Here is a 27,831-nt window from a genome sequence, read left to right as displayed (position 1 = left end):
CACCCTTAAGCTATGAATTTGAAAGCGCCTAAGCCACAGCCTTAGGGTAAAACCTGTCTAGGTCTCAGGAACCAGCTGGTGAAGGGCCCCGAGGTAGCAAAGAGCCGGCGTGGCTGCAGCCACGAGGGGGAGGAAGGCGTGTGCTGCCCAAGCAGCGCCGGGTGGTGGTGCCAGGTGGACGCTTACAAAGGCTACGCGGCCACTCCATGCGCTACGTCTGAGGCCAGGGGCGGAAGCAAACGCAGATTCCCGCCCCGCCTGGGGGTTCCTCGGGCAGCACTCGACACCGTAAACGGCCTTCCCCCTCCGAACTTCTCACGCCAGGTCTTTCCTCTCCGGCGCTGCCAGGGGACGACACAGAACCTCTGTGCAGTGGTTCACGGGATGCAGGAACTTGGCTATAGGACAGCCCACACGTCCAGGGTGAGCAGCGAAAAAGGTGCGCAGCGTGCCTCGGCGGGCGGAAGAGGAGGGAGCAAGTGTTCGTTCCTGGCCCGCCTGGCGCCGGTGCTGCGCATGCGTGCGCGCGTGCCCTCTTCGGTTAAGGACCGGGTCCCGAGAAGGGGCGGGGCTGGCCCTCCGCGCCGGAAGGGGGTTGGCTGGGCGGGGCCGGGAGGCTGTGGCGGCGGCTACGCGCGCGCGCGCGCGGGTGCGAACGGGGATCGCCGCGAGGGCCGGGGCGGGCCGGGCGGTGGGGACGACGGACGGCGATTATGGCCGCGGCGGCGGGCGGCGGCGGGCTGGGGGCTGCGGCGGGTGCCGCGGGCGCAGGAGGCGCGGCGGCGGCCACGGGCCTGGCCGTTTATCGGCGGAAGGACGGTGGCCCGGCCAGCAAGTTTTGGGAGAGCCCGGAGACGGTGTCCCAGCTGGATTCGGTGCGGGTCTGGCTGGGCAAGCACTACAAGAAGGTGGGTTCGCGCGCCCGTGGGGGCCGGGGAGGCCACGCGACGGGAGCCGGGCGCAGCTACTGGCCTCGCGGGCCTCGGGCCGCCCCTCCCCCCCCCTCCCGCGCGCCACGAGGGACAACAAAGGCAGGCGCCGGGCCCGCCACGCCCCCGCCGTCCGCTCTCGGCGCCCGCGCGCCGGGGGCTGCACCGGGTCCCCGGGGCCAGGCCTCTGGGAGTCCCCGCACCGCGCGGGCCAGAGCCCCGGCTCGCCCCGGCGTGCAGGAGCATCTCGAGCTCAGCAACCCGGAGGGCGTGAATCTCTTTTGTTAGCGGCACTGGGTGTGCGAACAATGATTCTTACAAACTGTCCGAGCCAGGGTTGTGAGGGCAGCTTCACGTTTTGTTTCAAGTCAAGTGAGGTAGCTCAGGTTCTGCTGCCTGTTGTTGGTTTGGTAAAGAATGACTAGACATTGTACTCGGAAGTTAGTAACAGCAGGCCAATATAATGGGTGCTTGTATTGATGAGCACTGATGTTTAAAAAAAAAAAAATGACAGTGTTTATTGTACTTGTAGTTGCCTGCAGTGTGAGTACAGGAGTTAACGTACTTGTATTTACTGTGTTTCTCAGGGAGGCCTTCCCTGAGAACCCCATTTATACTTGACTGCCGCACTTCGTATCACCTTTATTTGTCTGGTACCATTTTGTGAGATTATTTTCATCTAGCTGTTTCTCCTACTTTGGGGAGCTTAAGTTTCGCTGAATCAGTGGTATTGAAAGTTGTGACTTAACTTTTTATTTATAACGAGTGTTTTTTAACTCCCCTTGTAGATACATGGGAATGACTCCCTTGGAAGGTGTAATGAAGCAGACTGCCCCAAATACCTGTTCTGCCCCAGATTTCCGAACATACCTTTCTATTGCCATACTTCCCCCCCATTGAGAACCATAACACTGGGGCAAGGACCTTGTCAGGCCTCTTCACTGCATTGGCCCCTACCCCCAACATGGTTGGTACTCATAGCCGCTCCCTCAGTAGTTGCTTAGTAAATATTTGTTCAGTGAATGAAAAGAGGAGGTAGTCTAGAAACCTGGTCATTTGAGTTCTGCAGCGCAATGGAGTCTGGTCAGGTTTTGGAGGTTGATATGGATAGGATCTTGGGTTCCTTTGACGTTACACTGTAGTGCTTTCAGAAGTGACTTTCTTCCTGAAGTTTTAGGAGGTGAGAGCCGATGTATATTTTTATATGCTAAATTTTTTTTCGCCCTGAAATTTTGCATTCACATTTGGGATTGCCAGTTTTTCTCATCTGCATTTAAGTAGACAAGAATATTGCTCTCCCTTATACAGTGATAAATTGGTCACTTTTTTTTTTTTTTTTTTTGTAGGGAGCAGAGCTTCTAGAATTGGCTAAGGGAATTGAATACTTATATTATGAAAGTATTATTTTTATCATGTGCCCTTAAGCCAATACTTTGGGTTTTAAATTCAGTGTACCTTAATGTAGCCTTCCTCCTCTCTCAGTCTTGATTTCTTTATTGAGGTATAATTGACATATAACATTAGTTTATCAATGTAGTTTTAGCAGAAATGAGAAATATTCCTTTGGATATCAAGGAAGAGGAAGGAGAAGGAGAAATAATAGTAATTTCTGCCTCTCCAAACTCTGTGTGCATCTGTTTGGGCCCAGTTTTGTTGGAATGGGTTTGCTTGGTGGGTGAAAAAGTGGTTCTGGGGCAGACTGAGGAATGTGTCCCAGAGTGTTGAGGCCATTGGGCAGCTGGTGGCTCAGTATTCTTCAGGCCTTAAAGGTAAAGTAAAAGTTAGATATCAGGGTTTCATAAGGCCAGAGGGTATTTCTTGGGACTCCTGAAATTGAGAATTGTATATTCCTTATGCCTGACAGCCAGAAACCTGTTAGACTTAGAGAGTGGTGTTTTAGTGGTGAAAGTACTATCCAGGACACAGTATATTTCCACTCAGTGTACACATTGATGGGTTTTATTTAAACTTTTCTTTTGCATTTAATACTACATTTTCACATTGATAAATCTCAGCCATTAAATGAAGCATGACATTGGTAGTCCCATTTTTTTTTTTAAGGTTTTATTTATTTATTTGACAGAGACCACAAGTAGGCAGAGAGGCAGGCAGAGAGAGAGAGGAGGAAGCAGGCTCCCTGCTGAGCAGAGAGCCCGATGTGGGACTCAATCCCGGGACCCCGAGATCATGACCCGAGCCGAAGGCAGCGGCTTAACCCACTGAGCCACCCAGGTGCCCCAAGATAGTCCCATTTTTATTAATGGGTTTATTCGTGCATTCCATGGACAACTGGGCATCTAACTGTAACTGGGCACTTAAACCATTACTCAAATCCTTACAGCCGTCGTGGTTAATACATATTTATTTCATTTTACACATGAGTGGAACCTGAGACTCCAGATGTGAGTGACTTAGAGTTCTAAGATTACAATTAGGAGTGGCAGATTTGGAATTCAGTGAAGGTCTGCCTGGCTCCAGAGCCCCGGTTCTTTTTGCTACACATAATCTCTCTCATCAAGGAATGTAGTGGAAGGTAACGGAAAATGTATTGGTAAAAATAGACATAGACACTTGTAAAACTCATGTGGTTTCAAGTTAAAAGAGAACCTCCTTGTATTGTTTTTATTTTCTCTGTGTCCTTAGTAGGTGCTCAGTACATGTTTGTTCAGTGAATGAACAGATTAGGAATCTCGTCATTTAAGCTTTGTTGCTAAATCTGGCTCAGGAACACAGAAGGAAGAGGGAGTTCTTTTTGATTAGGATGAGCTTCAACTAGGCCAAAGAAGTTCAGAGGAGGTGACTCCTGGAGAGGGGAAAAAGTAGGTGAGTAGAAGCAGAGGGCTGTTGGCTTGAGGCTGCATTTTAAGTCCAGCCGCAGGGCAGAAGCTTGTTCATCTCCTGCCTGAGCGGTCTTTGTATTATTGGCTACATGTCTTTCATTCTAACTTTGGTGAAGATGAAAGCTGTATTTCTATCAGTGGTTTCTGAGTGGTTTTCAAACGATAAAGGCTTACTGGTCTTACATGGTTTCAACTCAGATACTTTGGAGGTGAAGGATATCTGTAAACCGTTAAGTTCCCAGGTAAATTTCTTCCTGGTTTGGTTTATTCTCGAAATAAGATTTAAGATGTCAGGATGATTTCAATCTAAGGGTGGTTACTAAAGTAGACTTGATTTCCAAAGGAATGCATTTCAGTACACTTTACATAAAGTATTTAACAGTTAAAGACAGGTTTTTTTGTTTGTTTTATGGGGCATTTACTGCAGTAGGTTTGTTTAGGGACAAGTTGTTAAACTTGATATTTCATTCATGCCATAGATAGCGTGAAGCAGATATATTGATAAAACTTTCTAAGCTTATCTTCCTACCTTTCTTTTCTTCTTAAAAATCTTTCTACCTTTCTTAAAATACTTGAGACTAAAAATTTTTGGTTGTCTTAAGTAAAACATGCTGTTGAACTTTTTTTTGATCAAAAGATAACATGTTTATGACTGAAATAATTTATAGTTATTAATTTTTTTGTTAATCAGATTTCAGTATTTTGAAAGCTGTCAGGAATCTTTATGTTTTAGGTAATGTTTTTTGAAGCCATTGGAAATGAGCTCTATTATGTTCCTATAGGATAGTGAATGAGCATTACACTTTGGAACTTGTGTGTTCCATACTGTTGGCTGCTAATTGCTGATGTCCTTGAGCAGATAACTTGATTTCTGTTTTAATTTTCCGTATGCAAATTGAGAGTAAGATTGACTTCCCTAAGACTGAATCAAATGCTATAGTTGTTGAAGATGGGATTATGTTAAATTTGAGATGGTAATGATACTTTTGTGTATATCCCATGATCAGCTTGCTTTATTCGTATTGGTTAAATAGAATGTTAATATTTTGAGATGTTTAAAAGTTGATTTAAGAGGCACCTGGGTGGATCAGTTGTTTTAGCAGCAGCCTTCGGCTCAGGTCATGATCCCAGAGTCCTGGGATCAAGCCCTGCATCAGGTCCCCTGCCTGGCGGGGAGCCTGCTTCTCCCTCTTCCACTCTCCCTGCTTGTGTTCCCTCTCTGTCTCTCTCTCCGTCAAATAAATAAAATCTTTAAAAAAAAAAAAAGTTGATTTAAAGACCTTCTGGTCATACATTGGCTGCCTTTTGAGTGGTTGTGAGGTATGGTTTAATATATTAATGTGACGGTTCATTTATGAATTAAGAATGTCACCTTTTCATGTTTGGTAACTTTTGTGGGTGATTTGGAGAAAGTATCTAACCAGGGTTGAATATTTTATAGCTAAAAAATTGGCGGCACCTGGGTGGCTCAGTTGGTTAAGTGTCTGTCTACCTTCCGCTCAAGTCATGAATCCATGGTCCTGGCATCCAGCCCCGAGGTAGTCTGCTTCTCCCTCTGCCTTTCTCTCTGTGTGTCTCATGAATAAAATAAAAATAAAATCTAAAAAAAATTGGATTTAAAAATAGCTAAGGCAATAATTTTGATTGAACTTTGAACCTGGCCATTTTATTTTGAAACTATAAAGTTGTCTACATGAAAACTTTTACATGTTTTTGTATTCTGAATGATAATACATCAGATTAAACTTGCATAGTAGTGAAATCTAGAATATGTATGAAACTATGTGTATAGCAGTTGCTAAACTTAGTTTTTCCTAAAGGGTTGATTTGGTTTTTGCTGAACAGCCTTCCTCCACAATGGTATATTTTTCAGTTTTAGGATTTGGCATTGTTCAGTTATCTACAGGTATCTGAAAAATAACAAGTTAGACTAATTTTTCATGTCACTTGTACAGAAAATTGCAGTACATTATAACCCCTTTGAGAAACCTATTCTTATAAAAATAAAATTAACCTTGCAGATATAGACTCCATATTTTGTCAGTTCTGTAGGATACGTTTGAAGAGTTTATTAAAGAGTCTATTATGTGGGTGCTATGAATTATTTACTAATTGAGTATTACTTATTAAAGATTTACTATGTTGAGTAAGTTGGAAAAAAACAGATACTGAGTTGTCACTTTAGAGTGTGTAGTCCTTAAAAAGTAAATTTGATAGTTTTTGTGGGAATTGGCAGTAGGCAGTATATTACAGGAAAGGGGAGTTTTAAGTAGTTTTCAACATTTAAAAATCGTTTTTAACTGGTTTTTAACTTCTATTTTTAAGTTTAAAAAAAGATTTATTTATTTGAGAGAGAGAGAACATGGAGTCAAGGGGAGGGCAGAGGGAGAGGGAGAAGCATACTGCCTCGGGGTTGGATGCCAGGACCCTGAGATCATGACCTGAGCCTAAGTAAGAAGCTTAACTGATTGAGCCACCCAAGCTCCCCTATAAGTTTTAAATTATATTAAAGTATATTCTTTAAGATGTATAGTAATACCTGAAACAGACTTTTTTAAAAAAAGTTTAGTGCGGCTTCTTCTTCTTCTTCTTCTTTTTTTTTTTTTTTTTTAATATTTTTGTTTATTTGAAAGCGAGAATGTGAGAGAGAGCACAAGCAGGCTGAGGGGTGGAGGAGAAGCAGATTCCCTGCTACGAGGGAGCCTTATGTGGGGCTTGATCCCAGGACTCTGGGATCATGACCTGAGCCAAAGGCAGATGCTTAACCGACTGAGCCCCCCAGGTGCCCCAGTTTAGTAGTTCTTGAAGTGGGTTCCCGCGCCAGTTGTGTCACCGAGAACTTCTAAGAAATACAAATTCTTGGGCCTGACCTAAGGAATTTGAAACTCCGAATGGGTCTAAAGTTTGGAAAACATTATTTTAGGCCAACAGAATTGATATCTTACATGCTTAGTTGTATGAAGTTTTTTTTCCATTTTTTGACTGGTGGTGTGGCATAGGTAAAGTTTAACTTTGTGACCTTATGAAAACGTGTTTTCATGGAACACCCATAATATAAAAGAAAACTTTATAAGGATGAAAAAGGAATGTCTAGAACAGGAATAGGCAGATTTATTCTATAAAGGGTAGGAGAGTAAACATTTTGGGCTTTTTAGGTCAGGCCATCTCAATTCTAACTGCTGGACTGCTGTTACATGGAAGCAGCCGTAGACAATGTGTAGTGAATGTGCTGTGTTTTGATAAAACTTCATTTATGGACACTGAAATTTGAATTTCATGTAATATTTGTCATGAAATATTACTTTTTTTTTTTTCTTAAGAATTTTTTGCTTATTAGAGAGACGGAGACAAGTCGGGGGGAGAGGGAGAAGCGGACTCCCTCTGAGCAGAGAGCTCAACATGGGCTTGATCTGAGGACCTCAAGATCACAACCTGAGCCAAAGGCAGATCCTCAATCGACTGAGCCACCCAGGTGCCCCAAAATATTACTTAAAATTTCTTTCCAGGGGTGCCTGGGTATTGCAGTTGGTTAAGTGCCTGACTCTTGGTTTCAGCTCAGGTCATATTCCCAGGGTGGTGAGATCCGGCCCTGTGTTGGGCTTCCTGTTCAGCTCAATGTCTGCTTGAGATTCTGTCTCTCCTTATGCCTCTTCTGCCCATGCTCTCTCCCTCTCTCTGGAATAAATCTTTAAAAAAACAAAATAAAATAAGATTTCCTTCTAGTCATTTAAAAATCTAAAAACTGCTCTTAGCTTTTGGTCCACAGAGAAACAGGCAGTGGGCTGGATTTTACCAGCATTTGGTCTTGTAATATAAAGCATTCCAACAAAATATCAGTCTTTAGCAAAGTGAACTGCGTGCTGGCTGTTTCATTGAGAGTGGAAAGCTAATGCACCTGAATAAGTAAAATTTGGGAGGATACTAAGCTTTAAGAAGAATTGCCTTTTTATATCATGCTTTATCTTTGCTTGGCAGTAGTACAGATTGAGAGTCATTCAGTCTAGTAAGAGTAGAATGTGCAGCTGGTAACTGTTTTGCCATGTATAAATCACTTACAAATTATTTTTTGTATTAGAAACCTCTACCACATTAATCTTGAAATGTTGGATGATAAGGGGAATGAGGTTTGTCCCAGGAAGAAAAATTCATTTTGCTATCTTCTGTTATCTTTTGAATTTCAAGGAGGTCTTTAGATGTTCTTCCTGCTTATTGGAGGCTTAAAAAAAATTTATTGACTGCGTTGGCTTTCCAAAGTGATGCTAAACGTTTCATAATTAAACTTTGATATTTAGTTTAAGTTGCTAGTTTATGCTTTCTGTGTCATGTTACCTGTTATCTTTCCTTGCTGTGGAACTAGCTTGTTCTCTGCCACTGGTTTGGCCTTTGGACATTGTCGACATTAGTGTGGATAACTTTTCAAATATATTTGTTTAAAAAAATTTTTTTTTAGGATTATTTATTTGAGAGATAGCAACAGAGATAGTGACAAATAATGAGAGAGAGCACAGCGAGGAGGTGAGGGAGAAGCAGGCTCCTCGTGGAGCAGGGAGCCTGGTGTTGGGCTCAGTCCCAGGGCTCTGGGATCAATGACCTGAGCTGAATGCAGATACTTAACTGACTGAGCTATCCGGATGCCCCTAAATTTTTTTTTTATTGTAGTAAAAAAAGTAACAGAATTTACTGTCCTAACCATTTTTAAGTGCACATTAAAACAACCATTTTATTATATTCAGAACTTCTTGGCATAAAACAACCATTTTGTTATGCTCCGAGTTTCTGTGTGTCAGGAATTTGGAAGGGTACAATGGGGACAGTTGTCTCTGAGAACTGTGTCTAGGGTTTCAACTGGGAAGATTTGATGATTGGGGATAACTTGACAGCTGGAGGCGGAATCATCTGGAACCATTATTTCTCATGTATCTGGTGGTTGTACTGTCAGTCTTCTGGGACATCAGCTGGGGCTTCTGGCCATAGTATCTCCAAGAGGCTTCTCCCTGTTGTCTGGGGTTCCTCAAAGTACGGTGGCCTTCAGGTAGTTGGACTTCGTGGATTCCAGAGGTGACTCTTCCCAAGGGACTACCTGGAAGCTTTTGACTTACCCTCAGAGGTCCCACAGCATCACTCCTGATCTCCCCACTGCATCCTGATGGTTACAAGTTAATCATTAAGGATGGTCTTGATTCAGCAAAGGAAGAGCATACATCCTACTTCTTGATGAGAGGAGTATCAAAGAAATTTGTTGGCCCGTTTTAAAAACAGTACAGTCTGCTCTCTGCCACAGGTTATTCTCCTGCTTACAAAATACATTTTGCTAATAGGTCTCATCTGATGATAGTATCAGGCTCAAGTTTGAGGTTCAAGATCTCACCATCAACTTTAGGTCCAGGTGTACACGAGATGACTTGGGTTCATTGCTTGGGTATGGTTTCTTTCCTTCAGACCTGTTAAGTAAAGAGATCAGTTATCTTTCCCTTCCCACTGCTCCCAGTATTTATTTTTGTAAGCTCTTTTTTACGCAGAGACCAAGGTTCAGACCTCTGCAAATCTGTCACCTGGCCAGTGCTTAGTAGGTAATAGGAAGTAAGCTACCGTTCTCTTCCACACGACTGTCCCAGGTTTTGAGTCCCCATCTTTATCTTGCAGTATGTTCATGCGGATGCTCCTACCAACAAAACGCTGGCTGGGCTGGTGGTACAGCTTCTTCAGTTCCAGGAAGATGCCTTTGGGAAGCATGTTACGAATCCGGCCTTCACCAAACTCCCGGTAAGTACATCAACTTGGAATAACACTGGGGAATCTTCAGTGTCTGTACTCTCAAGTGCAGCCTACAGCTCTTTCCTTTACTGCTGCTATCCTGTAGAATAAACAAAGAGCCTTAGTGGAATTTTCATGATAGATTATTATTACTTTTTCAGTGTAGGAAGTGTCACTTTTAGGAGACATTTAAAATTTGCATGAAACTTCACAACAACTATTTATAGACTTAATTGTGAACATTTTACTATGTCGTAGTTTCCTTGTAGTCTCTTTTCTACCAGGTCTTCTTCATTCTTTCTCCTGGTTCAGTTCTTGTGGCCAGGATACTTTTTTGTGGAATTTTTATCTTCTGTTGGTAAGATTTTCTGAGTTTGTGTGAAAATATAATTCTGTTGTCCTTGCAGTTGATACTTGGATAGTTTGGTGTAGAAATACTGGGTTATGCCTTTCTTCCTTTTGAAATATGTAGGTTTTGTTCCTTTCCTTTTTAAGTTTATTTTTAGTAATTTCTACACCCAGCGTGGGGCTTGAACTCACGACCTGGAGATCGAGTTGCGTGTCTACCAGATGAGCCAGCCAGGTGCCCCTGGTTTTATTTTTTCCTTTACATTTGATTTTGTAGAGAAAAATCTGATAACTTGATTTCCCCTTGTTTATACTGATCTTTGAAATTTAGAAATATAACTAGTTATAAGTCACAGTCCAAAGACTCATTTATATTTCTTTAGCTCAGGGAATATTAATTTTGTCTTCTCTCCTATCCCATATTCCTTCATTTATATTTTTGAACTCTGTATAAACATTAGATTTCTAAGAATAACTTGTAGCTTTTTCATAATTTTTGTCTTTTAATTCTCTGATTTGGGTTTTTGCAGTTTCCAGTCTAATGTTTGCTGCCTCCACTGAATTTAGAGGCAGACCTTTTTTTTAAATCTTAGAAGTCGCTGACTTGGGTGTTCTTATTTCATCACTAAATTTTTTGACAACTCATTGCTCTCTCAGGTATGATTCAGAATAGGAGATTGTGTGTGTGTGTGTGTATTTTTTTTTTTTTTAATTCAAGAGCTTACTTAGTTTTTTTTTTTTTTTTTAAGATTTTATTTATTTATTTGACAGAGAGAGATTGTGAGAGAGGGAACAGAAGCAGGGAGAGTGGGAGAAGCAGGCTTCCCGCTGAGAAGGGAGCCCATGGGCAGGGCTCAATCCCAGGACATTGGAATCATGACCTGAGCTGAAGGCTGGTGCTGAAGGCTGATGCTTAACGACTGAGCCACCCAGGTGCCCTGAAGATAATGTATATTTTTTACTGCTCTTGCAGTAAATGTGTTTAGTTTGCTTATGGCATTTTTGCTACCTAGACATTTTATTTTTATTTAGTCAGATACAGGATTGTATTTTTTTGTTTTCTTTTGTTTTTGTTTTGTAATCTCTACTCCCAGAGTGGGGCTGGAACTTACACCCTGAGATCAAGAGTCACACGTTGCACTGAGGGAGCCAGCCAGGCGCCCATAAAATTGTGGTTTTTGAATCGGGAAGCTTTCTTCACTCGTAGGTGAGGAAGGAATTTAGTGAGGTGTTCTAGTACTTATGTGGCTTCATTTTTTATACTTAATTCCCATCTATTTAGAATTTATCTTGGTATTCAGTGTGAGCAATGGATCTGGTTTTATCTTTTTTTCTTAGATTATCTGGTTATTCCTGAGGTTTGTTAAAAAGTGCTCCCCACCCCCCAACTGATAGGAGCTCAGCTAGTATTTTTTTTTTTTTTTTTTTAAAGATTTTATTTTTGGGGCGCCTGGGTGGCTCAGTGGGTTAAAGCCTCTGCCTTCGGCTCAGGCCATGATCCCAGGGTCCTGGGATCGAGCCCCGCATCGGGCTCTCTGCTCCGCAGAGAGCCTGCTTCCTCCCCTCTCTCTCTGCCTGCCTCTCTGCCTGCTTGTGATCTCTGTCTGTCAAATAAATAAATAAAAAAAAAAAAAAAAGATTTTATTTTTATTTATTTGACAGAGAGAAATCACAAGTAGATGGAGAGGCAGGCAGAGAGAGAGAGGGAGGGAAGCAGGCTCCCCGCCGAGCAGAGAGCCCGATGCGGGACTCGATCCCAGGACCCTGAGATCATGACCTGAGCCAAAGGCAGCGGCCCAACCCACTGAGCCACCCAGGCGCCCGGAGCTCAGCTAGTATTAAGTGTTTGGTTGCTTATCAAATTCTGAGAATTTAAAGAGCAGTATGTGTATTGCTTGTCCTGGGGGTGGGGGCACACACTGTAGTGGCCTGAAGGAAGAACCTTTGAGTTTGCTGGTGATCTCAGGAAATGTCTTCCAGGGGAAAAGGGCATTTGGATTTGAGACTTGAAAGTTGAGTCTGAGTTCTTCAGGGAAATGCTGAAGGATGGGATTTCCAGGCAGTGATAGCAACGTGTAAAAGCATTAAGGCCTGAGAAAATGTGGTACTCGAAGGTAGTTGTGACTCTTCAGTAAGATGAGAGCTGAGGACAAGTAGGCAGAGAAATGGGCTAGAATCAGTCGTAATAGGCCAAGTTTACTGTCCTAGATGTGTGGTCTTTATCTCCTGAGTGTTGGGGAACCACAGTAAGGGAGAGAGTAGTGGGTGGGTTAGTTGATTTTGGGTTTTAGAATAATCCCACAGGCTTCAGTGTGAAGAATGGGTTGGAAGCTGTTGAGGTTGGAGGCTTTGAAAACTCTCCATGAAGAAACTGCTCTAATAATCCACTGTGATGATACCATGTGGAGAAAACTGGATTTCTTTACTTGCTTATTTTTAAAGATTTTATTTGCAAGAGAGCAAGAGCAAGAGAACACAAGCAGGGAGAACAGCAGGCAGAGGGAAAAGCAGACTCCCCACCTAGCAGGGAGCCTCATTGAGGGCTCGATTTGGGACCATGATCTGAGCTAAAGGCAGACACTCAATGAGTGGAGCCCCCCAGGTGCCCCAGAAGCGGTGGATTTTTAAAAAATTTTTATTTTTTTAAAGATTTTATTTATTTATTTGACAGAGAGAGAGAGAGAGATCACAAGTAGGCAGAGAGGTAAGCAGAGAAAGAGGGGGAAGCAGGCTCCCTGTTGACCAGGGAGCCCGCTGCGGGGCTTGATCCCAGGACCCTAGGATCATGACCTGAACTGAAGGCAGAGGCTTTAACCCACTGAGCCACCCAGGCGTCCGAAGCAGTGGATTTAAAGAGGATGGAAAGGAACTCAGAATTCAAGGGGGCAGAACTTGGTAATATTCTTGCAGGGGGGCAATACAGGGGCTGGAAAGAGAAAGACTTTGCTACCTTGAGCATTTAGACACCTTTATCACGAAGGGGGAAGCCAGAGTAAAAGCAGGTTTCTGGGGAAGGGTACTCAGTTTAGTCTAACTTTGTTAGAGTTAGTTCCTCCGATTGGTTCCTCAGGTTTAGAAATCTTGTGGGAAGTGAAAGCTGGAGTTTAGAGTACAGGTTGAATCAGAAGAGAGTTACTGAGAGTTACTGGGTACGGGATAAATTCACTTATGGAGCAAGATCATTCCTTCTCTTTGGATTTGCTTTTTAACTTTCTCCTTTAAAAATACCTACTTATGGGGCACCTAGGTGGCTCAGTGGGTTAAGCCTCTGCCTTCAGCTCAGGTCATGATCTCAGGGTCCTGGGATTGAGTCCCGAATCTAGCTCTCTGCTCAGCAAGAATCCTGCTTCCCCCTTTCTCTGCCTGCCTCTCTGCTTACTTGTGATCTCTCTCTCTGTCAAATAAATAAATAAAATCCTAAAAAAAAAAGATCTACTTAAAAAAAAATTTTTAAAAATACCTACTTTTGAATATGTGATTTGTTATATATGTATAATAACAATGTAGTAAGTACCTGTATATAATTTATGAATAAATTTTTAGATATTGGAAGTACATACTCATTTTGTTCTAATGGGAATTATTCAGCTGGATGATGAATGTAATTTCATTTTCTGAGCTGTGTGACTGAGGTTTTTGAGTAACTTTAAATTTCATATTAATTCAAAGTAAAAATTTTGCAAGAATAATGCAAAGAACTTTCATTTTCCCTTCATTCAGAGTCCCTGATTGTTAACATTTTACTACATTTGCTCTGTCACTTTTTCCTCTGTATTTTTTTTCTGACTCATTTGAAAGCTCCATGTTCCTTTACCTCTAATTACATGAGTTTACTTTCTTATTCCTGTGTAGAATGAGTCAGATTAGAATTATTTAATTAAGAACTGGCTGAAGGTATCATTTAAAACACCGTAACAGGGGTGCCTGGGTGGCTTAGTCGGTTAAGCATCCACCTTCAACTCAGGACTCAGGTCATGATCCCAGGGTCCTTGGATCGAGCCACACATCAGGCTCCTTGCTCAGCAAAAAGTCTTCTCCCTCTGTCTCTCTCTGCCCCTCACCCTGCCCATGCTCACTCTCCCTCTGTCAAATAAATAAATAAAATCTTTAAAAAAAAACCCAACACTGTAACAGAATACATATGGATAGTACTTTATCAAGTATAACATTAATATTTAGGATAAAATCTACAGATAACATTACATGAAGTATTTTCTGTTATGTGATTCACATTATATTGGTATTTCTAATTAAGATTGTATGAATGGTCTTAAAAAATGGTATGTATAGGAGGCTTTATTTATGAGATATTAAACTCTTGCAAATGAAAGCATTATTTTTTTCCGGATTTTAAAGATTAGGAAAGAATATTTTCAGGCAAAAGTTTATTTTAAATAAAAATAATTCATGGCTTAGTGCCAGTGGGACCAGATGTACTTTTCTTCCTCTTAAAATAGTGTTTAACATTTTCCCAAATGAAAGGGATTGGTGTAATGTGTAATGGTGTCAAGCAAAAGTGGATGAGAAAGATAGTTAATGAAGGGAAGAATGTTTTAGTAAAACATGTCAGCTGTTTAACCTTAAACTTTTTTTTTCTTTCTGAATAAACAGTACTGGTATAAGAGTTCACTATTTGGGCTGATTTCTTTCTTTCTTTTTTTTTTAAATCAGAGTGGAACTTTATATGCTGACTTTCTAAGTTACACCGGATATTAAACAGCTGGCTCAGTGTAGGGTATGTTCTATCTAATGCTAAATTGAGAAGCTAGGATTTAGGAGAAATTTAGTTGACCAGATGTGTGAGTGTGTATCTGGGTGGTTTTTGCTATTGATTGAAATGTACATGTTTTCGTTAATACCATGTTTTTGAGTACTGTAACTTTATGACAAGTTCCCCTCCCCAATCTTTATGCTTTTAATTTCTTTTTCTTGCCCCATTGTACTGGGTAGTGCCTCTAACTCAACATGGTATAGAAATGGTTAAGACAGGGGGCTCCTGGCTGGCTCAGTTGGTAGAGCATGTGGCTCTTGATTTGGGAGTTGTGAGTGTGAACTCCACATAAGGTGTAGTGATCACTAAAAAAGAGGTGTTTAAGACAAGAATTCTAACTTTATTCTTGTTAATGGAAAACAAGTTTTGCACTATGAAATATGATAATAGCTGTAAGTTTTTCATATGTGATCTTAATTCAGATTGTGGAAGTTCCCTAGTATGCCTAGTTTGCTAAGAGCTTTTAATGCACATGACTGTTGGATTTTATCGTGTGCTTTTTCTGCATCTTCTGAGATGATCAAGAGGTTTTTCTCATATTCTGTTGATATGATGAGCTTCATTCACTCATTTTTCAGTTCATCAACCTGGTATTCCAGGGTAAACCCTACTTAATCATGATATGTTATCTGTTTTATGTATAATGGACCTTAATTTGCTAGTTCAATTTTCTCAACAGATACAGGGTTCAGATTCTCTTTATTGTGTCAGCTTTGGTAATTTGAATTTTTGAAGAAATTTTATTTATTTGACAGAGAGAGAGATCACAAGTAGAAAGAGAGGCAGGCAAAAGGGGAGGGGAATCAGGCCCCCTGCTGAGCAAGCAGCCCAGTGTGGAACTCAATCCCAGGACCCTGAGATCATGACCTGAGCCAAAGGCAGAGGCTTAACCCACTGCGCCACCTAGGCGCCCCCATTCTACAGGTTTTGACAAATGTATAATGACATATAGTATTATAGTATGACATAGGATAGTTTCACTGTCCTGAAAGTCCTCTTTGCTCCTCCTATTCATTCCTTCAGCCTGCACTAACCTCTGACAACCATAGATCCTTTTACTGTCCATAGTTTTGCCTTTTCTTGAGAGTCATATAATTGGAATATGTAGTATGTAGTCTTTTTAGGTTGTCTACTTTCACTTAGTATTATGCCCTTGAAGGTACTTTGTGTCTTTTAATTGCTTGCTAGCCCATTTTTTTTTAGCACTGAGTAATCCTTTTCTTACCAGAATTTGGTGTTGTCAGTGTTCTGGATTTTGACTATTCTATTATGGTATCTCATTCTAATTTGCATTTCCCTGATTACAAATGATGTGGAGCATCTTTTCATCTCTTTCTTATTTTTTTAAAGATATTACTTTAATTTTTAGATTTTCTTTTATTTTAAAGATTTTATTTGAGAGGGAGAGAGAGCATGTGCACACATGATTGGGGCAGTGCAGAGGAAGAGGGAGAAACAGGTTCCACTCCGAGCAGGGAGCCTGATGTGGGGCTCAATCCCAGGAAACCCCCCCAACCCCAAGATCATGACCTGAGCTGAAGGCAGACACTTAACCCACTGAGCCACCTAGGTGCCCCTTAAAGATTTATTTTTAAGTAATCTCTACACCCAGCATGGGGCTCAAACTCACAACCCCAAGGACAAGAGTTGCACTCTCTCTCTCTCTTTTTTAAAGGTTTTATTTATTTATTTTACAGACAGAGATCACAAGTAGGCAGAGAGGCAGGCAGAGAGAGAGGGGGAAGCAGGCCCCCTGCCAAGCAGAGAGTCCAACGTGGGGCTTAATCCCAGGACCTGGGCCGAAAGCAGAGGCTTTAGCCCACTGAGCCACCCAGGCACCCCATCTCTTTCATTTTTGAAGGGCAGTTTTGCAGGATTCAAACTTTGATTGACAAGTTATTTTTTCTTTCAGCGCTTTGCCTTTATCTTTTCATTACCTTTTGGCCTTCATGGTTTCTGAATAGAAATTGGGTGTTAATGTTATTTAGAGTTCCTTGTGTATGACAAGACACATCCCTCTCCCTGTTTTTTAGATCCTTTGTCTTTGTTTTTTTGACAGTTTAAATATAAAGTGTCTTGGTGTGGATCTCTGATTTTATCCAGCTTGGAGGTTGTTGAATTTCCTGGATGTATAAATTCACATTCTTCATAATATTGGCATGTTTTAGCCTTAATTTTTTTCAGATATTTGATGTTCTTTTCTCTCTTTTGGGACTCCCATAATATGCATATTGGTAAATTTGGTGCTGTTCCATTGGTCCCTTATACTGTGTTCATTTTTCTTTGTTCCTTTTTTTCCCCTCTGGGATGGTTTCTGTCAATTTTTTTTTCCCCCTCTGAATGGCCCATACCTCCCTATTTCTTTTTTGTATGCTCTGTAATTTTTTTATTAAAAACAGAGCAGTTTGTGTGTTTTAATGTGCTAATAACTCTGGTAGATAGATTCTCTCCCATGTCCAAGGATTGCTGTTGTTACTTGAATGCTGCAGACATTTGTTTGTGGAATTTTCCAAAATGCTTTTGTAAAGACTATATTCTTTGTCAGTACTGTCATTGATGTTTCTGTGCTGTTATTTTTCAGCAAGTTATCTTTCAGAGATTTCTTTCTTTCTTTCCTTTTGTTAGAAGAAGTTTTGTGTATTGTATCAGCATTTTTAGTTGTCAGCTGGACAATTCTGGGTATTTAGCCCAGTATATTTCCTGTAATGATTTTTTTTTTTTTTAAGATTTTATTTATTTATTTGACAGAGAGAGATCACAAGTAGATGGAGAGGCAGGCAGAGAGAGATAGAGAGGGAAGCCGACTCCCCGCTGAGCAGAGAGCCTGATGCGGGACTCGATCCCAGGACCCTGAGATCATGACCTGAGCCGAAGGCAGTGGCACAACCCACTGAGCCACCCAGGCACCCCTCCTGTAATGATTTTTTAAGCTTCATTTTAAGTTTTAGAGATCAGAGATAAAGTATAGGTCTCTTTAATCTGACTTGAATCAGAAGTCTTGAGAAAGTTTAAAAGCTTTTGATTTTGTCATAATAAAGCTCATTCATTTCTTTTTTTTTTTTAAAGATTTTATTTATTTATTTGACAGACAGAGATCACAAGTAGGCAGAGCGGCAGGCAGAGAGAGAGAGGAGGAAGCAGGCTCCCTGCAGAGCAGAGAGCCCGATGTGGGGCTCGATCCCAGGACCCTGGGATCATGACCTGAGCTGAAGGCAGAGGCTTTAACCCACTGAGCCACCCAGGTGCCCCAGCTCATTCATTTCTTAAATTGAAATAATGTAACATATGGAATTGCCTCAGATCAGTTTCTGGAACCAGGTGTTATGAAAGAACCCTGGGCTTAGGAGTTAAATAGCTATGTCCTAGCCCTCTTACCTTGGGGGAAGGTACTTTCACCTGTACTACTACTGGGAAAGTGTTTCTTGCTCTACTGACACTATGATGTAACTGTGGGAATCACAAGATATGGGATAGTAAAAGTTCTTTGAGAAATTAGAAGTGGTATTTAGTACTTAACATGAAAAATAGATTGCTAGCTTGTTCTAGCAGTTTTCTTGGTTAAAGTGAAAATGTAGATATAAGGTAGACATGTTGTTTGAATATTTATTATACTAGTTTGCCATTGCCTCCAGCTCTTAAGGAAAGTCCTGAAGAGCTAGCTGGGTCTTCTGTTTCAGCTCAACTCATATCTGAGAACAGTGCATTTTATGTAAACCTGAGGACTAATAAAATGTTGTAGTGTCCTTTGAATTGAAGCCAAATTTTATCAATTGCAAAGATTTGCTTTACTTTCCTACTCACTGCAAGTGTTTAGTATGTATTTATTGACATGACTTTGTTGGGATGATGGTTACTGTCTCAAAGATGGGAAGAGTGAAAGGCTGTTATTGAAGTTAGCTGGAGAACTGAACAATATCTACTTTGTGAAATTCATCTTTTCTTAAAATATCTACAAAAATGTAAAGCAGTGCTGACATTTTAAAGCAATGATCAGAAAACTTGGTGAAATTACTACTTCTCAAAAGGAGGTACATTGAGAAGGATACACTAATTTTCAGGGATGTGTACTACATTTTTTGGAATTTATTCTCAAACTGTCAGAGGAACTTCATACATTTTAATATATAACTTTGGAATACATGTAAATACTTGGAAGGTAAAATTTATTGTCAGAGCCATTTCTACAAATGAGATTGTGTATTTGGATTGGGTAGTAGAATTTTGGGACATTTTATTTTTATTTTTATTTATTTATTTATTTTAAGATTTTATTTATTTATTTGAAGATAGAGATCACAAGTAGGCAGAGAGGCAGGCAGAGAGAGAGGGGGAAGCAGGCTCCCCGCCGAGCAGAGAGCCCGATGTGGGGCTTGATCCCAGGACGCCGGGATCATGACCTGAGCCGAAGGCAGAGGCTTTAACCCACTGAGCCACCCAGGCGCCCCAGGGGACATTTTATTTTTTTATTTTTTATTTTTATTTATTTTTTTAAAGATTCTATTTGTTTATTTGACAGACAGAGATCACAAGTAGACAGAGAGGCAGGCAGGGAGAGAGCGAGGGAAGCAGGCTCCCTGCTGAGCAGAGAGCCCATTGCGGGACTCGATCCCAGGACCCTGAGATCATGACCTGAGCTGAAGACAGCAGCTTAACCCACTGAGCCACCCAGGTGCCCAATTTGGGGACATTTTAGATGAGTCACAGTCCATAGGCACTCTCTCTCGGACACTTTGGAATTTATGTCCAGTAAGTCTGATTGACCTCATGGCAGAGATTCTCATGAACTTGGTCAGTTTGGTGTAACGGAAAGAATATGGGCCCGAGAACTTTGGCAGTTTATTTCCTTCATTTGATTTAGTAAACCATGCTGTGTGGTAAAGAAGTTTTAGGGAGAAGGAAATTGATAAGAAGAGGCCTATAATTATCAGAAAAAGGGATTGGCCCTGATTATTGGTTTTGTAATTGTTCCTTGCAGAGCACCTGAGGGACTGAGGGAACAGAGGAATGAATGGGGAGGTCCAAGAGGAATCTGTTGCTTTCAAGTTTCTCACTTTGAACAGTTTTTCCTGATAGACTTCTTTCTGGGCTTTCTGCTCCTGAAAAAGTTCTTTGGCAAAGATACATCAGAAAACTGTTGAATTCAGTGAATGTGATGATTCCTCCAACTTTGGGTATTTTATGATCTGTGCCTGAGAATAGTATTGTTCTGCTACGATCATGCAAAATTCTAGGACGTTTTGGATTTTTCTTTTTTTCTCTTGATTTCAGGGAATAAAAATGTAATTAAGATTTCTGTGTATTTGAGTTTTGGAATGTCAGCACTTCCTTCACTGGAATTTTACCTGGGAGTCGTATTGGCCTGGGGTGAGAATTTGCTTTTTAAGGCAGTCCAGAGGACCTGATAAATTTAGGACCAATTATTATGTTAAATTGTCATGGGGTTCCTAATTGAGTGGTTAGTTAAGTTCCAAACTCGAATTATCTTGAGATGGAAGCTTGTTACCTTCTTTGCTGGCAGGTATTGTTAGCTCATCCTTTCCCTCCTCTCTGCAGTGAGCGTGTCGATAGTCCTGGCTGTCCATATGTGTATGGCTGGTGATTGCCTTAGTTCTGATGTCCTCCCTTGCTTAGTCTTAGGTCTGTAGTCTTTTTTCCCCTGTCCTGCCTGCCTGGGGAAGCCCTGGCCTTTATCTTATCAACGTTGTCATTACTTGCCTGTTTAGTCTCATCATCCCCACCTCCTATCACCCTAGCATGGTATTTCTTTTTTATGCCTCAGAAGATTAACACTTTGACTTTTAGTTTGATTTTCTGTCGTCTTTGATTTTTGCATCTAGGGGTTTGATTTCTTCCTAGAGATCCAGTTTATTTATTTAAAATAAAGTCTGTGGGCGCCTGGGTGGCTCAGTTGGTTAAGCGACTGCCTTCCGCTCAGGTCATGATCCCGGGATCGAGTCCTGCATCCGGCTCCCAGCTCCATGGGGAGTCTGCGTCTCCCTCTGACCTTCTCCTCGCTCATGCTGTCTCTCACTGTCTCTCTCTCAAATAAATAAAAATCTTTAAATAAATAAATAAACAGATAAATAAATAAATAAATAAATAAATAAAATAAAGTCTGTTATAGTTTGTCCAGCATGCATTTGAAGTGGTAGGGTTTTCTGGTTATTCAGCCTATCATTTTGGTGGAGGCAGGAACACTTTTCATCTGTAAAATGGGATAAAGAGAGTCAACTTTGTAGGGTAGTTGTGAGGAGTAAACGAGGTACGTTATTTTCATCTAAGATGCCAATACTGCAAAATTGCCACAACTTGAGCATTTTTTCAGAAAAATGGCAAGTTGTCAGTGATGTATATATAGTGCCTCATGGTAAATTTAAATTCTCTGTAATTGGTGGCAATGATAATACTTTTTGTTCTCCCCAAGAATAAGAGTACTGCAGCAATAATTAGCTATGATTAGAGATGCTAATTACAGTTACAGTTTCTCTTATTAATTACATTGGGAAAAATTTCTGGAAAGTATTATCGGAACTCCAAAGCAGTTAAAGTACACAGAGAAATGTGTGGAATATTTGATTGTCATTTTTTGTGAGGTAAAAAGGTTCTGGAGTCTAAGCAACGTGCCTTTTTCCCCACAGCTTTTCAAGGTGTGAAGATGACGTTGTGATTTTCTGTGAACTTTCTTGATGTCTTGGACATTCCCAGTTTCTGTTCCTTTATTCACTTTCTCATATTTACTTTCTTGTACCATCATATTGACTAATAGACCAGAACACGGCATTATAGATGTGTATGTTCTAACTATACAGGTATACATCCTCCTTTTTTCTAATTAAGATGAATTGCCCTTAATAAATAAGCCAGAGAAATAAATAAGGACACTGTGGTACAAATTTTAAGCACTTTTTTATGTGTTGCAGTTAGTTCTGTCTTTTTTCTGGGTTTCCATCAGCTCAGCGGAATTTTAGGTGGGCTATAAATAGGTAGGATGAGACCACTTAACGTACATCCAGAATAAGAGGAGATTAATTTTCCAAAGAGTTAACCAGAGATAGAACAGCTTATCAAAAGCAGTGCAGTCACACAGCTGGGAATAGAAGCAGGCTGTTAGAGCTGTCCTTGATCGCCAGACTCTGATTGGGGTGTGTAGCTACTGAGATAACTCAGGCAAAGCAGCATCTTGCTGGCTCTGGAAAGCTCAAGTTTTGGAAACCTCTTGCCCTTTTATTCTTTAAGTTTTTCAGTACTAATCAAGAGGAATTTACAATGAACAATCCACGCTGCTCCTTAGGAGAAGTTCTTGTATTCGAATTACATCCAGTGTCAGTTAGGGTAGGGCCTCTTCAGGGTGGGGGTGGTTGGGCTGAGGGTTGGTTGAGGGGATGCAGTCAGGGCCTCGTGGGTGACCCTGCGAAGTCTCTTGTCTCTGCCTCCCAACTTGCTGTCCCCGGATTCTGATTGACTACTTTTTTATCTGGGTGATTTTGATACTGAGCTTATCCTTAGGACCAGAGTCCCAAATCCATTCCCATTTAGGCTCTAAGAATCCTTGATGTGTGGTGAGTGTCCTTTTTTGGTTTTTTCTTGTCACATCTTTATGGACTTGTGTTTTCCTTTTTGCCCTTCATTACTGGAACTGGTGCCCTTGACAGGTTCCCGGGTTTCCCTTTATTCAGATGATACCTCTGGAAAATTAGAAGTCTGATTTTCTTTTTTTTTTTTTTTTTTAAGCTAGTTATTGTATTTTTTTTTTTAAATTTATTTATTTTCAACATAACAGTATCATTATTTTTTCACCACACCCAGTGCTCCATGCAATCCGTGCCCTCTATAATACCCACCACCTGGTACCCCGACCTCACACCCCCCCGCCACTTCAAACCCCTCAGATTGTTTTTCAGAGTCCATAGTCTCTCATAATTCACCTCCCCTTCCAATTTATCCCAACCCCCTTCTGTCTAACCCCCCATGTCCTCCATGCTTTTTGTTATGCTCCATAAATAAGTGAAACCATATGATAATTGACTCTCTCTGCTTGACTTACTTCACTCAGCATAGAAGTCTCATTTTCTTTTTTCTTTTTTTTTTTTTAAGATTCTATTTATTTATTTGACAGAGAGAGATCACAAGTAGGCAGGGAGGCAGGCAGAGAGAGAGAGAGGAGGAAGCCGACCCCCACCGAGTAGAGAGCCCGATGCGGGACTGGATCCCAGGACGAGTGTGTACAGTGTCCAACACTGTACACATAATGCAGAAATCAGTGCATTTTTTCTAAAGCATGTCTTAACCTTCATTTAGTTCATACTAAAATATAAGCTTTAAATAGCTCAAATTTTATCATTCAGCAGTTTAAACTGACCTGAGCCGAAGGCAGAGACTTAACCCACTGAGCCACCCAGGCGCCCGAAGTCTCATTTTCTACTTCACTTATCACTTGTTCCTGTAGTGGTTGACAGAAGTTAATGTGTCTGTCTTGAGCATATATCTGATATTTTAATTTCTCAAATTTATAACCTGTCCAGAAATTGGCCTTAATTTTAAATTACGTAATTACGTGTATAGGTGTTTTATTTTTCTGGTCTGATCAATATGTAGCATGGCTATGATTTTTTTTTTTTTGACACTTATGAGTGTTTTTTGGGTTGTTTTTTCAGCTATGAGTTTTTAAATTATTTTAGTATACTTGAAATATTGAAAAAGTTCTATGGATTACCTACATTGTCAGGCACTCTGTTGAATACTGATGTTAAAGATTTGAGTAGGATATTGTTCCTGTTCTCAAGGAGTTCATATTAGAGATATATGCTGAGTGGTTTGCATGTGCTTAGTAGTGATATGCTTGTGTAGTTAGAACATTTCAGCCCAGCCTCTGCAGGTTCAGGGAAGGCTCAGTAGAACTGTTTCATTCTGCTCTTGTAGATACCTTCCAGCACATTATGCCAACACCAGAAGATTTTAATAACTTGTTCATTTTCCTAGATAAATAACATGTTGTCAATGGTAAGAATTGCACCTGGATGTATTTGCTTTTAGGAATATGTAATGCAGCATTTGGGGTGTACTGGGAATAGTATTGGGCAAGAAATTAGGAGCTCAAACCTATGTATTTAAAAAGCAGCAGGAAAACCAGAATGACTTGGAAGAGCTCATCTTAATGATTTTCTAAGTATTTTTTATTTTTTAAAATGTTTTTTATTTTTTCATTATAGTAAAATGTTTTAATAACTTTAAGTGTGTAGTTCAGTGGCATTCTTCACATTGTTGTCCAACTGTTACTACTCTCCATCTCCAGAACTTTGTCATTTTCCCAGATTGCAACTCTGAACTCATTGAACCATAACTCTTCACTCTCTCCCCAACCCCTAGCAGCCACTGTTCTGTTTTTTGCCTTCTTGTGTTTGACATCGTGGAGTTCTTTTCATTATATTATTTTGTAAGAATCATTTTGAAGGAAAAAAAATGCATGCTGTATTTCTTTTTTGGAGGGGTTTGTTTCTTTTATTTATTTATTTTTAAAATTATTTTTATTAACATGTAACGTATTATTTGCCCCAGGAATACAGGTCTGTGAATCGTCAGGCTTGCACATTTCATAGCACTCACCATATCACATACTCTTCACAGTGTCCATCACCCAACCACTCTCTCCCTACCCCCCCATCCCCCAGCACCCTATTTGTTTTGTGAGATTAAGAGTTTCTTATGGTTTGTCTCCCTCCCGATCCCATCTTGTGCATGCTGTATTTCTGATACTTTCATATTATTAGCATATTTGATGATCAGTTTATATGAAACTTTTACTTCCATAGTGTAGAAGTCATTCAGTATTTGATTTATTTGATCATTACTTTTATAATCCATAAGGTGCACATCTCTTTCAAATTGTTGCACAGATTTTAGCTATAATTTTACATACAATTAACACTGTGTTTTCATGGTCATTAAAATATTATCACAAGAGTTCAGTTGTAATTTTTGCATAACTTAAGTGAGGGACCTAATTTGGGAACAAAGTCTAATGCATACTAATATTTCTTATTCTACAGGAAAATCATATTGTTGGAAATTATGTTTTACTGGGATTTTATACATTTAAAAAATCACATTTTATATTTATCAGTGGAGGTTGTAGTGTATCAACATTTTCTGTCCATTAGTGTTTCCTGCTGAAAATTTTGATTTTTCTTTTGTATATCTTGTTTTTAAGAGACTATTTACTAAAAGAGTAATAAATTGAATTAAAAGAATTTTTAATTGACTTTCGGAAAAAATTTCCTTATACCTTATTTGGTTCCAGGAAGTATATAATGAGGTTAAGCTACCAGTTTATAAATTTTGACTTTATAAAACTTTGAATTCAGACATGACTAATTTTGTCAGAACTTTTATTTTTCTCATGTGTAACTTCTGTCATTTTTAGGCAAAATGTTTCATGGATTTCAAAGCTGGAGGCACCTTGTGTCACATTCTTGGGGCTGCTTACAAGTATAAAAATGAACAGGGATGGTAAGTTTTTGTGTTTATTTGTATGTCTTGATGTGATATTTATGTTATTTAATGTTAAATCGTTGGCCTTCTTTGTATAGTGTTAGAGAATTCTAAAAGCACATTATAATTAGTGTGCAAAGTTGAAGCTTTATTTGGTTTTCTGGTTTACTTTGTACCTACATCCAGGAGAAATCTCGAACAATTATTCTATTTATTAGGCAAATTACTTCTCATATATAGTTGTATCTAGATAATAGATGAGTGTGTATTCTTAGCAAATTAGATGGTTGGCTCACTGTGAAATATATAAATGGGTATTGTGAACGTAACGTTGTGCTAAAAAACAGCAGTTTAAGTGTTTTCATGAGCCAGGCCTTCAGAATGAGAGATGTCTAGTGTGCTGTCATCGGGGCACAGACGAGAGGAACCCAGCTCAGGAGTGCAGACCATTCCTCCGGCAGTGGTGCAGCTAGGATAGAGTCACTGCTGCTGTTCTTGGGAGGGTTGCATTTTCCCTTCACTCTCCTCTTTCCCTTTTCTCACCCTGTCTCTCTTGCTGCTTTATCTCTTGAGCTCTGGGGTTTCTGCCATCTCTGTGTGGGACGTTCAGCTGCTGAGACTAGTGAGGGTTTCATGGTGATGGTTCCAAACTTCAGGGATAGCGGGGAGTCCCTTCACAGGCCGGGGTTGAAGGGGGTGCTGGGGGGGAATTGACTTGAAGTTGTTTTGAGGTTTTAGTTGTGTTTATGTGAATTGCAGTCTTAGCATCTTTCTAGGAGATAACACATGTAATTTGGGTAGTTTAAAATATGGCTGGAAAAAAAAATAAGGCTGGAAAAGGCAAGTAAGTGCTCACATTGATAAATAGGACAAGTTTGTAAGTAAATGATTTATTTACAGTGGATAGCAAGTGATACAGACTTTGCGTATTTGCTGAACTTTTTATGGGGGGGGCTTAATAGATTGCGGATAATTGATTCAATGAGCACAAGAGTGTTGACACCAGATGTGGCTGCTGTTTTGCACCTTTGCTTCGGGCTGTGGTGTTGGGACTCTCACAGGGTGTGCCCTGAGCTAGGATAGACAGCATGTCTGACTACTCTCGGATATGATTCGTACCCTACTGTTAGCTCTAGATTCCCACATGGGACTCTCTTATTTTCTTGTTCATTTTGTGTCCTAAATCCTGATGTGTACTTGAGGACAGTCTCAAAGTGAGATGACTTCTCCTAAGTCACGTCTTCTGGAACTTGCTTGTTCTGGAACATGCACCAGCGCAATGGAATATTTTTAGGTGAAAGAGTTTAGAAGGATATGTAAAGTTAAGATGTCTTTAAATTAAAAGGGAGGCCAAGAAAGAAGTAAAGGTTAAAGTTGAAGACTTTAAGAGGAGTGAGGAGTAAGAATTTTTCCAAGTCTTGGGGCACCTGGGTGGCTCAGTGGGTTAAGCGCCTGCCTTTGGCTCAGGTCGTGGTCCTAGGGTCTTGGGATCAAGTTCTGCATTGGGCTTTCTGCTCATCAGGGAGCCTGCTTCTCCCACTGTTTCTGCCTGCCTCTCTGCTTGTGATCTCTCTATCTCTGTCAAATAAATAAATAAAATCTTAGAGAAAAAAAAAAGAATTTTTCCAAGTCTTTTGCTCACTATACCAGAATCCTCCCCTTTCTGGTGTCATTAGACACTTAGTTGCCGTGCACACTCACCTCTCCCCCAGACTTACATGCTTGCAGGGAGTGGATCACTTACAGTCTGACCGTGCATATTTTAGTGACCACCCACCCATTTGGAAGTCTGAATAGTGGCCTGTCATCTTGACAGTGCCTCCAGCTTTCCCCAGGCCCAGCATACCCCTGTGAACCTCGTTTGTGTTCTCTGGTTAACCTCACATTCTAGCTCCAAAGTTTGCTCATTCCCTTCTAATGGCCAAACGTTCTCTTTTTTCTCTTTTTCTCTTTCTGTTTGGTTCTTTCTTACTTCCTTCTTTCATTCAGCTTTCAGTGATGTCAAGCTGGCTTATCACTTACGAAGTTAAGTGAGAACACTGAACAGACAATACATATTAAGATTCCATAGTGTGTGAATATGATCTTTCTGCATGTCTCTAAATAGTCAGAAGTGAGTACCTTATTTGTAGGTTTACGTTAAAGGAGAAAACTTTGGGCTAATATTACATATAGTTTTATATTACTGAGGGATACCAAACCAGGGGGATTTTGACATCCTTTGGAAATCTGATAACATTTCCTGAAGTAGAAATTAAATACAGCCAAACTCAACTCAATTAATGTCAATGTCCTCCTGGAGAGTGATTAGAATCCTGTTTATTCTTACAGTTCTGTACAGATTACTGTGCATTGTAATCTGTTTCATGCCTTTTAAAGAGATGATTGATTGAAAATATTTTGTGTTTTATTAGTTTTGCTTGACAGTGGTGAACCTAGGCTTAGTTAACAAAGTTTAGGATTTGTCTTAATGTGAGAAGTGGCCTTTTATTTTTACCTGTGACACAATTTGCTGCCAACATTTATTTCTTGCAGATATGCTCAGACCTACTTTTCTTTCTACTTTAAGACTTGGTGGTTCAGCTTTTATTCCCTGCCTTTGAAGTCTTCTTCTGATTTTCATTTTTTAGATATTACCACAATAAGTCTCGGGTAATGGCTTTCAAACTTTAGGATCACTTGAATCACTTAGAATACTTAT

At 40.4% G+C, this 27,831-nt stretch overlaps 1 protein-coding gene across 3 annotated transcripts in view; it reads left to right on the top strand.

The window, feature by feature from the left end:
- The first annotated feature begins 676 nt into the window (after positions 1-676).
- The window catches only part of SMARCC1 (SWI/SNF related, matrix associated, actin dependent regulator of chromatin subfamily c member 1), a 169,685-nt gene continuing 142,530 nt past the window's right edge, over positions 677-27,831 (top strand). For 2 of the 3 annotated variants that reach the window (XM_059160755.1, XM_059160756.1), the window contains exons 1-3: positions 677-908; positions 9,413-9,532; positions 25,063-25,148. In XM_059160755.1, the coding sequence (XP_059016738.1) occupies positions 714-908; positions 9,413-9,532; positions 25,063-25,148 (401 nt within the window). In that variant the 5' untranslated portion in view covers positions 677-713. The remainder of the gene's footprint in view (positions 909-9,412; positions 9,533-25,062; positions 25,149-27,831) is intronic. The other variant, XM_059160754.1, reaches the window with a different exon arrangement.

The sequence above is a fragment of the Mustela lutreola genome, chromosome 2 (assembly GCF_030435805.1).
Source record: "Mustela lutreola isolate mMusLut2 chromosome 2, mMusLut2.pri, whole genome shotgun sequence".
In the NCBI taxonomy this organism is placed as follows: domain Eukaryota; kingdom Metazoa; phylum Chordata; class Mammalia; order Carnivora; family Mustelidae; genus Mustela; species Mustela lutreola.
The sequence above is the reverse complement of the archived record's forward strand: the minus strand, read 5'-3'. Positions and strand labels throughout refer to the sequence as shown.